This window comes from Amphiprion ocellaris, chromosome 9, assembly GCF_022539595.1.
Source record: "Amphiprion ocellaris isolate individual 3 ecotype Okinawa chromosome 9, ASM2253959v1, whole genome shotgun sequence".
Lineage (NCBI taxonomy): Eukaryota > Metazoa > Chordata > Actinopteri > Pomacentridae > Amphiprion > Amphiprion ocellaris.
Genome location: NC_072774.1, coordinates 31,421,664 through 31,434,056, shown reverse-complemented (window position 1 = coordinate 31,434,056; position 12,393 = coordinate 31,421,664). Strand labels below are relative to the sequence as shown.

General features: G+C 39.6%; 1 protein-coding gene across 4 annotated transcripts in view; it reads left to right on the top strand.

Moving 5' to 3' along the window:
- Positions 1 to 1,937: 1,937 nt before the first annotated feature.
- The window catches only part of si:dkey-122a22.2 (uncharacterized), a 42,763-nt gene continuing 32,307 nt past the window's right edge, over positions 1,938 to 12,393 (top strand). For 3 of the 4 annotated variants that reach the window (XM_023289492.3, XM_023289491.3, XM_023289490.3), the window contains exons 1-7: positions 1,938 to 2,107; positions 2,695 to 2,857; positions 3,051 to 3,122; positions 3,218 to 3,294; positions 3,958 to 4,058; positions 6,935 to 7,051; positions 11,527 to 11,601. In XM_023289492.3, coding sequence (XP_023145260.1) covers positions 2,048 to 2,107; positions 2,695 to 2,857; positions 3,051 to 3,122; positions 3,218 to 3,294; positions 3,958 to 4,058; positions 6,935 to 7,051; positions 11,527 to 11,601 — 665 coding nt within the window. In that variant the 5' untranslated portion in view covers positions 1,938 to 2,047. Of the gene's footprint in view, positions 2,223 to 2,694; positions 2,858 to 3,050; positions 3,123 to 3,217; positions 3,295 to 3,957; positions 4,059 to 6,934; positions 7,052 to 11,526; positions 11,602 to 12,393 lie in introns of all 4 variants that reach the window. The other variant, XM_023289493.3, reaches the window with a different exon arrangement.

Sequence of the window (12,393 nt, the reverse complement as noted above, 5' to 3'; positions counted from 1 at the left end):
CTTTGATTTCCCAGAGGAGGCAGACAGCAAAAGACCATGGAGAGTGTTTTGACAGGTCATGCAGAAGTCAAGCGGTGGGTGACTGCGGTCCAAACTTTAGAGAGAAGCCGTAGAGCAGCTGCAGACAGAAGCTACAGTTGTGTGATTAGACCATCATTCTCTCAGTCCTAATTATGTGGAGCTGGAACAGAAGCAGGAGGCTGAGGAGGCCCTGTGTCATTAGCTTTAATCAACCCTGGATACCCCGAAACAAAAACAGCACGCACGCACGCACGCACGCACGCACGCACACACACACACACACACACACACACACACACAGAGAGGCTGCCTGACAGTGAGTCAATACCTGACATTCATCATTTCAGTCCAGCCAGGCTCTTTAATTAGTGCAATGAATTCCCTACATGGCTCCAGTCACCTGCTATCTAAACAGGGTTTACTTTTGAGGTTTTGCTTTGTCTAGACACTGTTTAATGAATAAATGGTCAGGGCAGGCGGGCTTTATTCTCCTGTTGGTGAATATTAAAGTAAAGGAGGAATGCACAACTTCAGAATTCTAGATGAGAAGCAGAAAAACAACGCAGACTTGCTTTCTGCTGACAAATACCTGACGAGTATCTGTTCCTAAAACGATTAAGCTCTATTTTGTGATGTGTCTCTGGTGTCTGAAATGTGCAAGATGATTACGCATGTGGAGCACAGCCAAACCACAGGCCCAGTCCACAACAAGTACAGTGTATGTGAGTGATGCAGGATATCATCAGTATGGATGTCACAGCCCCTGAATGACGTAAACCACCTCTCTTCTCTCTTGGATGCTGCACATGTATGATTGCATAAAAAGGTCAATTTGCATAAATTACTTGCTGTGGAAGCAGCTGTCCTGCACCCCATCAGAGTGATATTAGGCATGATGGGGCCTTGATTGGCTGTTCTGAGAGCAGCAGTGGGATAGCAATCACAGACCCACTTACTGGTCATCTTCATGTATTTGGTTATATCAAAATGCCATCCAAGTTTTCCATATGCTTAGTCATTGACCTCCAGCATATGTTGGGGTCATTCTTTATTTGAGAGTGAAAGATATTTAAATAAAGCCTAATTAAATGGTGATCATGGGTCTATTTAATGTTAATCCTTCTGCCTTTGCTGATGTGTGCATGACATTGTGATACAGGATGGGCTTGTGGGGTACAGTGACCCCTGGAGGCCAGACGTTGTACTGCTACAAGAAGAAAGGAATAAAAAAAAGTCTGCATGTACACACACACTACCAGTCAAAAATTTAGACACACCTTCTCATTCAATGGTCTTTATTTAATTGTTTTCTACATTGTAGATTAATACGGAAGACATCAAAACTATAAAAGAATACATATGGAATTATGTTGTAATCAAAAAGTGTTAATCTTCAGTATTAATCTACAATGAAGAAAATAATACAAATAAATAAAAAGCACTGAATGAGAAGATGTATCCAAACTTTTGACTAGTAGTGTACATAAATACATTCTTCTCCTCCTCCTCCTCCTCCTCCTCCTCCTCCTCATCATCATCATCATCATCAACAACAACAACAACAACGCGCCTTGAGACAATTCGAATTATATTTGGCGCTATATAAATAAATTTTAATTGATTTAATAATAACCATAATCAGAATCGTAATCGGACTCATGATACCTACTACTACTACTGCTGTAAATACTACTACTACTACTACTAATATAATAATCGCATATGTACAGCTCTTGTATTTTTCTGAATTCTGTCATGTATTTTTTTTAATTTCAATTCATTAATGAATTTATATATATATATATATATGAGGAAGGAAAAGACTGGCAGTCATACTGTATACCGTGCAGACTGAGCGGTGGTCGTTCAGCTAGTTTTAATGCAACGCGGAGGATTAAATTTGTCCCTAGTCGGTGTCCGTAGCTCGTCGAGGAAGTCAGGAAGTTGCTGCAACATTTTCATTCATTTATTCTGTCTCTGCATGTATTGTTGATGTTGGAACATTTGGTAACTGCTTCATTTCAAAATGCGTAGAAGACCCGAAGCTCAGTCCTCAACCGCTGAGGCTGCCGGTGCTAGTAAAAAGGTATTTTAGCGGCAGGAAGCTGCATGTCACCGTTTGCGTTTGCTAACATTAGCTGACTGATCCCAAAAGTTAACATGTTCATTTGTCGTCGTCCTGGTCCAAAGCTGTTCTCAGGGTATGTCTGCTGCTGACATTTTATTGCTGTTATGCTGGTTTTTACACTACCAAAGTGAAGTAGAGCATGAAACGGTGTCTGCCAGCTTTCCTGAACTGAGTCCAGAGAGTAGAGGAGCCAAATCTCCTTGAAAAAACAGAAATATTAATCGCTCTTTGCTTATTTACAGCCTACTCACGTCTAAGCCAGTTCATTATTCATGTTTTTAGCCACTCATTAGTAAACGTTAAATTCGGCATACACATCCACAGTTTCCGTATCACTAAAACATGCTGTCATGCCCACTATTAACTTTTTGACAGAAATCAGGCATTTATGCATTGTTATATTTCAAGGACCTTGGTATTTTAGTTGCTAATACAATATAACAAGTCCAAGCTTTAAGAAAAGTGATTTTAATTCACATGATTCAAGTGCTGAGGTCAGGTTAATATGTGAGTTAATGTCACATTTTCTTCTTTACGTGAACTAGAATCCTGATCAGAGACTACACGGCCAAGCTGAAGCCAAAGGCAGATTGTCTTACAGCTCTGTGCTCATAAACATTGGAAAGTGTTTACTGTTAATCATCATCATCCCTCCGTTCCTCAACTATGCATCGCTGCAGAGAGAAGGACAGATGCTCTTGCCCAAAGGTTATTTTATTGAAGTCTAATAAAGTCATTGTTTCTGTTTAATTAAAAAAAAAAAAACATAACCTGCAAAACATGTTTTTCACATATTTATTCAATGTTTTATTTAATCTTCCTTCATTTGTCAGCAGATTTATGAAGTTCTACAAGCTGAATAAGATCTTTGTCTTTATAATTTTCTCCCTCTTACGTCCAGATGGCCAGATTGTTGATGTCGGTTTGGGTCAAAAGATGCTCCTTTTGTGTAAAGGACGAGGAAGCCCTGTCGGTAATAAACGGTCTGCTTTTTGTGGCACATGATTCTGTGTCTGGCTTTTTGTGTCTTGAAACTGAGCTCTGCCTAACCAAGCTGTTTTTCTGTAGTCATCCTAGATGCACCGACTGGACAGTCCTCAGACATTTGGTTTCATGTCCAAGAGAGTGTTTCCACACTGACAACGGTGAGGAACTGTCTTAATCATTCTGTTTTAAATGAGATTAAAAGGTTTTGAAATTGTACATGGAAATAGTGGAGTTTTTCGTTTATGTTAAACCCAATGGACTCGTCAAAACTGAAATAAATATCTCAGATGAGTCATATTTGGAAGACATGCTGAGGGTAAGTTTGCACTGACACTGGCTTTGCCTTTGTCAAGTGAATCCACTGTGGTGACCTTTCTGTGGAAGTGGCTAATACTAATGTGGCCATGTTGTTTGTTGTTAGGGTCATGTAGGGATAGTCCTTGCAGTAGCTCTGCCACATCCTCTCTGCTCAACAAGGGCTCAGCACAGCAGAAAGTCGAGGCTGACAGCCTGCCCTGTGTTATTTGTCTGAAATGTGACCCAAATGAGGTCACAGCACAGGCTTGTTGGGGAAAGGCCTAGATACATCTGAACAACTACATTGCATAAGCAGTGACAAAAACAAATGCAGTGGTGTAAGCGTGCTGTTTACACCTCTGTCTGTATCTTTGCAGGGCTACTGAGCTATTGTGCATATTTAAAGTGCTTACACAGGCTAGGAATGGGCAGGGCTGCTTTGAAAGCATCTCATGTGTATGTAAATGAGGGGACTTAGAAAAAAAATCTCAATCTGTGCTGTGCCGGTTTGTCACCCTGCTCAGGTTTGCACCTACGACAGAATGGGACTGGGCTTCAGCAAGCGACTGATGCAGAATGAGACCACAGGAACAGAAAAAGTTTGGGGGATGTCAACGACTGGACGGTGAGGTCAACACATTAAAGCTGGCTGTCACTGTCAGGGGTTATGATATAGCGTGTGGTAACACTTCCTTTAGTCATACTTGCTGCTGTACACAAATTCGGTATTAGAAAAATTAATGTCAACATTTCAAATCAATACTTTCATGAGTGTGCTGTTTTTCACCTGCAAGACCATCTGTTTCGTTTATTTGTTGTAGCTGTGTTTGTCAAATTAATTTGTGGAAATTTAAAAGAACGTGACATTGAGAAGCCAGTAGGCCTATTGTCTGGGGAGTAGAAGACTGCATTAGCATTGGGATCTCACTGGATCCTCTTTGCTATGATTGGAATGAGCAGTGAAAAAGTAAATTGCAGATCTCAGGATTTAGTACTATTCACAAAGATTGAGTCAACAAATAGAGTTGATAAGAAGATTAAAATGGATTTTCACAATACAAAAAAACAAAACAAGTCAAGTCAGGCATTTGGACAAATTTCTCAGTACAAAGATGAAAAGAAATTGGACTTAGTTGCAACAAATGTTCCAATGTACTGATAGCTTATACCCTACAACACACACAAATAGGTGACTATCTCCTGATAATTGACAAAACAATTCATTATCAAAATTATTGCAGAATAATTTTCTGTTGATCCAATTAATGAAGTATAATTGGAAATCAGGGCCGCAATACCAGTTAATCCAAGTAAAATAAGGGAAAATCAATAAAATATAGGTTAACGTTGAGCTGAATCTCAGGACATGGGACCTAAATACTACACTTCCCAGAATGCACTGGTAGCAGCAAGGAGGTACCTGACACCTGGTGCTTGACACCTGATCAGTGATCACTGATTTAGAGCACCTGGGAAGGATTGGGGGAACCTCAGTCAGTCAGCCAAACAATCTTCAGAAGGGAATGACATGAGGAAAGAACAAAGGAGATCCAAGTCCACTCATGGATTCAGTCCAAAGACGCCAATGGTTGGTGAAATGTTTATTTGCTTTCTTGGTGGTTTGAAATGTTTCTTGATCTGGCCAAGTTTATGTTAACTGCTCACTGTGTGATTGGTTCATGAAAGCCTGCAGTATTTACTCCATTTTTATGTCAAATGAGTTTGAATTAAGATATTTCATTTTGAGTTTAAGTAAAGTAAAAATATAGAAAATATATATGTTCTGTTAAATGTTCAAACTTTACTAAAATGTTGGTTATTCTTTATTTGCTTTAAAAAGGTTTAAGTGATTGATTCATTTAAATGGTTAAGTGGGTAATATGTCAACTTTTTTGTTCTGTGTTTGATGGTGTGAAATTTGTTTCTGTCTTTAAAGGTTTACAACCTATTGAAATAGCACGACCGACCAACTAAAAGGAAAATAAAAGTTTGAGTTGGAAATTTGAATTGAGTTGTCCTCGCGTCCTTTGGCAGGAAAGAGAGGTGGACTTGACAGTTAAAAAGCCAAAGGTCAAGTGAATAAATTCAATACTACATATTCAAAACTGAACAAATGAAAGACAAGAGATAGAAAATGAGGACATTTTCTAGCCTTCTGTCATTTTCTAGAAATTAAGACCAAACCTCTTCCCTTTGTAATTATTAGTTTTCATCAATTTAGGATTGAAAACAAGCAATGTCAAGCATCAGTTTTACCCACTGAGTAAAAATGGGCTTTGTCTGAGTTCTAGTGTAGGAGAAGAATCCTTAAAGTGCCACTAAAGAAAACTCCTAAGCAAGTCTAATTTTTTGTTTGGCAGCAGGCGAGACCTGGCTCCTTTTTCTGGCACTGGTTTATGCGACCACTCTCTAATACATTTAAGTTTTTATTTCCAATGAGGAGCAACAAAGAACAGTCAGCATCAGTTGTATCACATTGTGTATGTTGTGACAGTCACGCAAAGCGACGCTAAAAGCCTAGCCTGCTGCAGTACAGAACAGTAACACATCTCAAATTCAGTTATTTATTTTTAATAGCAGCATGTGTACCCACAGGGAATCGGTGTTTCCTTGATAAAGTGGCTGTTCAGAACTTCTCATTAATGTTCTAGCTAGACACTGATGTGTGCCCCTTCCTCACACACCCTAGGCCTGCCTCGCCCTGCCTCACACTGCAACTGGGTTGGACTCTAATCTTCCAGTCTCTGCCATCGTAACACATTTTTTGAGCCTTAAACTTGCCTAAGGGCTGAGCAGGCTTGATTCTCCGACGGTCAGCAGTCTAATTTACCTTGGCATCTGGCCCAGAAAGCGGTCAGCCGCCTGTTTGAGATGCATGCAATCAATTTGCCGGAATTCAATATCTGAAGGAGTTTGATGACTACCTAGCCTTAACCCTGCGAGTCTTGTGAAATCTCTTCATTTCGGTGCGACACCTCAGGTTTGATTTATTAGCACAACAAACCCGGGACAGCAGATGGCTCTCAGAGAGGAGCTGCTGCACCTCATGTAATGCTGATGCTCCCCCTGATGATAGAAGTTCGCTGCTGATTGTTTTTCCTGCGGTGTTTTGCAATGGAAAGGAGCCAGCAGTCCCCTCCTTTCTGCTGTCATTCGGGTCTCAGCAGGGCTGTTTATATTATCAGGATTGTGATGAAATAGAAAACTACTCCCAGCCTTGCTTTTCATCCAGTTCTAACATTCTTTATTGCAATTTTAGGATAGAATATGTGGCATGTCTGTTGTCTACCCTCTTAGGTCATTTTTGCTTCTTAATAATGACTCTCAGTGAGTTCTTTAAAAACCTGTTAATGAGCAGATTAGAGATTAATGATGGCCTGTTGTATTCATCTTTCATGCTGGGAGCCCTAGTGCCACCGAGCTGAATAAATAACCTCCCTGGCCCAGTTTGCTGTGTGCCGTGGTTTGGAGCTGAGACTGATGACTGTTGCTGTCTTCCAGGATGGTGGATGATCTGTACCGGCTCCTGGAGGCTGCTGGGATAGCTAAACCCTTCATCCTGGTGGGGTCCGAGCTCGGTGCGCTCAACGGCAGGTTCTACAGCCACATTCATGATGTGTAGGTATTGTACAATGGTAGTAAATTTAGGCTGTCACAGGAAGAGTGCTGCTAATAATGCAAAAAATAAATGTGTATAATAGCTTCTGTGGCTCTCTAAAGAAATAACCTTTTTTAGAGTTATCTTAAGTTAGGCAGAAGAAAATCTGCACTAGAAATGTGGGTGATGAAAGTTGGAAGTTGTGGACATTTTGTAAGTGGGTAGAATTTAAAAAAAAAAATGATGCTGATATTCCACAATAGGTTGACAAATATGTTGGCAGGTGGTATGTGGTTCAGCCAAAACTGATCAGATTCAGGTAGTTGGTGGGGGTCATCACATATAATATAGCTTAAATAAGATAAGACAACCCTTTATGACATGCAGAGCTGCCTCACTTATCAGGTGCAGATTTGTCAGTGAGAGAAGGAGGCAGGGTAAAGCATATCTGGAAATATTAAACAAAGCTCTTGGTGACAGATATCCACCATTTTATAAAAGGGGTACCTTCAGTTTGTCACTCTAAGATTTATTTCAGGGGATGTATTCATGTATACTGAAAGAAAGTTTCAGGACATATCTTTATTTGTCATTATAAAATACTTGTTGTGTAAGTTTAGCGAGGTCGAGAGACTTGAGGAAGCGGACACAAAGAGACACACTGCAGACTCAGATGACTTAACTTGTAAGGTTTACTGATATCAGGAGAAGTGACACCGACAGAGCAGCTGTACATTCAAGCAATGCCAGCATCAGTTCTGAGGATTCTACAGACCAATATGGAGACAACTGGTCTGTTTAGTCACATCAGAATAGACAATATCTGGATAGCTCAACTGGTTGAGTGGGCGAATCATAAACAGGGGCTACAGTCCCCGGTGCAGCAGCCTGGGTTCGATTCCAGCTCACGGCCCTTCGCTGCAGGTCTTCTCCCTACTTTCCTGTCTGCCGCTCGACTAAACCTGTCTAATAAAGCCAATGAATAATAAAAAAAAAAAAGAGAAAAAACAATATCTAATCTTCTGCAGCTTCTGCCTGTCTAAAGGCTATTATGATGTTAGAAAGGGGGAAAGAGTCATTTTCCTTCACAATACTGGATATCAAGACATAGTATTAGATCCACAAAATATTATAACTTTATAAAAAATTTTTTTTTTTTATTCTTTATTTTACCAGGTAAGCTCATTGAGAACAATTTGAGAACAATTTCTCATTTACAATGATGACCTGGCAAGAGGCCCCAGCAGGAAGAAAGATAACAAATAAACAAGTACATATACAAAAAAATTACACAAGTGTTTAAACAGAGATTAAAAATACTCTCAATTAATGTTAGAAATTCAACGAAAACCTTCAGCATGTGCAGTGGTCAACAAGGGTCTGCTGCAGCTTCTGTTTGAAAATTTAAGGTGATGGAAGTGATGGCAGTTTAAGAGATTTTTGGAGGGAAATCCAATTGATTGCTGCAGCAAAGCGAAATCAATTCCAGCCAAAGACAGTGAGAACCTTGGGGACAGAAAGTTTTATGAAATCACTGGACCTCATGTGATAGTTGTTATATATACAATATAAAATTATTCTAAGTAAGATAATATAAATGCTCATATAATAATACTACAAAAATCTATATTTCAACATATACACACGTGGACAAAATTGTTGGTATCCCTCGGTTAATGAAAGAAAAACCCACAATGGTCACAATGTGCTGCCCAGTGTCAGAAAGCTTGGTCTCAGTTGCAGGTCATGGGTCTTGCAACAGGATAATGACCCAAAACACAACTAAAAACAGCCAACAATGGCAAAGAGGAAAACACTGGACTATTGTGAAGTGGCCTTCTATGAGCCCTGATCTAAATCCTATTGAACATCTGTGGAAGGAGCTGAAACATGCCGTCTGGAGAAGGAACCTTCAAACCTGAGACAAGTGGAGCAGTCTGTTCATGAGGAGTGGACCAGAATACCTGCTGAGAGGTGCAGAAGTCTCATTGATAGTTACAGAAATGGTTTGATTGCAATGATTGCCTCAAAAGGTTGTGCAACAAAATATTAAGTTAAGGGTACCATCTTTTTTTGTCCAGGCCTGTTTCATGAGTTTATTTTTTTCAATATAATTCTCTTAAACCATGGTTCAAAAGCAATGTCTGATTTTCATTGGTTAATTTTCATAGAATTTTTATTTATTATTATTTTTGTCAGATTCAAATTATTTCTGTGACCATTGTGGGTTTTTCTTTCATTAACCGAGGGGTAGCAACAATTTTGTCCACGTGTGTATTTACCAGAAAGGAAGGGAAAACTAAAAGGCTAATATTAAAGTCAGTTATAAATAATTGGAAATGATTGTATATTGCATCCTTACTAAACAGTAATTGGCAGGTAAATCTGTATTTATGTTAACACAATGATCAGTTTGCCAGAGCTGAAGAGGGAAGTAACTACAGCACATAGTAGGCCACAGGAGCTATCAGTATGGTGGAACCTTATCGTGGAAATTCCTTGAAGGTGTCAAAGAAAAGTTCCTGATGTTCCCGATAAAAACATAACTCTCCATTCAAAGCAAGATTGCAGGCTAAAAAACTGCATTTTCAAATCTATTTTATTTAAAATTTTCCTGTATGATTCATGATATTAATTCCTTCTTTCTCTGCAAAATCTCAAGACATAATGTTGATTTTTTTTGTATTTAAACTATTGCCTTTCCCCAGTAGCTAGGTCTGTGTGCAAACCCAACAAGACAAACACCACTAGTCCTTTTACATTTTCATTTCTACATTTCTAAAGAAAACAACACTAACAGCTGTCTAACAAGACCAGATAACATGCAGACAGTCCAGTTCTACCAGGTCAAATTATTTGTCCCTAGGTTTTCAACCTGAGGACAGATTGTTTACAGCATCTTTCAACTTCACGATTTGTCAGTCAGTACTCAGATCAAATGCCCACACTTCTGTAATTTCTTTCTCCCAATTCCTGTATTGTCTTTAGCTGCCTTTATGCTGTTTTGAAATCGAGCTGAGTGCTAGCATCTGAATCTTCAAGAGTCACACTTTGCTTTCTGTCTTCTATAGCTTTCATCTGAGGTGCTGCCACTTTCTGTGTTGTTACAAACTTTACACAGTACAAGGACATCTGTGATGTCAGACTTTGCAAAACCAAACTGTTTTCATGAGTGCTTTTGACTGGTAAAGCTCAGATGTGTGGTTGTCTCCAAAGAAACGATGGTGGTGTACGTTACGTGACTGCTGACTTGGCTGTCACTGCTGAAGCTGGTGCTGTTTTAGAGGCAGTACATGTATCAGTTTTTCAGTTTAGACATTTACAATAACTCAGGATTAGAACTTACATGTGGGACACCTCTATCCTTTCCTGTTTCTGTTGGGCCCAGTCTGTTTTTAACATAGACTGTGTGGTTTTTAATTAATCTCTTGCAAGTTCCCCAACTTTATGAATGTGCAATACTAAATCAATGCCAGTGAGTACACCGATGAGGCAGTTTGTCAAAATAGAACAGATCTTTATTGTCATTGTTAAACAACAACGAAAGGCAGTTTAGCAGCTCTTTGAATACATAAATAGAATAAAATAACATTTCAGCGTGTATTATTATTGCTTAAAAACCGTAGTCTATCTAAAATCTAATTCAGTAATAAGGCTTTTGTTCTTCACTGCTTCATTGCTTTGTAAAATTTCAAACAAAACCAAGAATGTGTTATTCCACTCACAGTTTGTGGCTGTCATCCATATGCCTGGTAGTCCGTGATGAAAACATAAATGAAGACAAAACACATAAAGTAGTTTCATTATTAAAAACTAGAAGAATGTCCTAAAACATCTACAGATACTACTAAACATTACTGAAACTGGACAGAAGAGTGAAATAGGTTTGTGCTGTAGGTTAACAAATGCTCCACTACAAGGATGTTGTTTGTGTGCAGTAAATAAACTATGGGTAATACATGAACACGTCATTCTGAAGATGAGAAAAATGTCAACCACGACCAGATTCATCATTCTGTTGTCTAGAAAATCTTTAATAAAATTTAAAGATGACTTGTTTTACAATTACTTGACAGCATAAAGTGTGCAGGTCTTCTCTAACTCACGCTTTGCAAAATACATTCCAGTGTCCATTCCCATCATCCCCCGTAACTCAGCCATCTCTGAGACAACGTAGTGATTAACGTGACATGTAGCCCATACCAGGGATGAAAGATTTAGTATTTAATCAGGCGCGATGTTGCCACCGTTAAGGGAGAAAATTAAGTAGTGGTGAGTGGATGACACCTCTCCAAATGGAAATATTGCCTCTAGATCTGGTGTATGTGTGGTCATCTGTCTGTGGGGGTACGGGACAGACAAATCTATGGAAAGACAGATGGGATGACGCCATCCATCTCACACTCATTATGGCACAGGCCGGGAGGGTAAAGTGGACAAGGGTAGTCAATGAGTCTTACTCATCTGAGTGAGTATGTCCTGTCTTTGTCCTCAGGCAAGTGTCAGACCTGGTGCTGATTGATCCCATCCCAGAGGATGTGTTTGAAGAGGACCAGTGGAAGGAGTACTGGTGAGTTTATAGCAGGATTTGGGGGCGTAGGAAGGACAGAACTGGAGAAACAGGAAGAGAGGAAGGCGCTGAGGATGAGAGATGTTGAAAAAGCAGAAGCTGGGAAGGGATGTGAAAAAAACGAAATGGGAAAGAAGATTGAGAAAAGAGAAGCATGAAAAAATAAGCGAGGAGGACGATAAGGAGCTCTGAAGGGCAGAGAGGAGCAGATAAAAAGCGAGAGGCTGGGAAGAGGAGAAGAAGAGAGGGAAGTGTATGAAGAAAAAAAATAGGATTAGGATGAGTAGAAGGGAGGCGAAGGCACTAGTGTGTTTCATGAGTCAAGCTCCAAACTCTTCCTGTATTGGCTTTTATGGCGAGAACAGTTGATTATCTTTGCTGGGTGGGGCTCGTTAGCATGATTAATTGGAGGCCAAAGAAGCTCATTAGCTGATCGCAGTCTTTTAGCGTGAAACAGATGAGGGGGAAGCGAGGGTTGTGGCGGTGGTCGGGACTGAGTGACAGAAAGTGTAATAACACTGCTTTAATCCCCCGGCAAGATATATGTCAAGTGGTAGTCATTGTCACAGCATATATCTCATTATGCATTAATTATCATACATGGGGGACGGGTTGTTATTAATGATAACCATGAGAGCGGAGGAGGCCTGTTGGTAGAAGTGTCAGTTATGCAACACTAACTGTTTACAAGTACACCATGTCATGTGTAATCATTAAAAGGTATTTCACTGCTGCACAGATTATAATTAATCAGTTGTATAATTTAGCAAGCCGTGTAAAGCTTTTAGATGT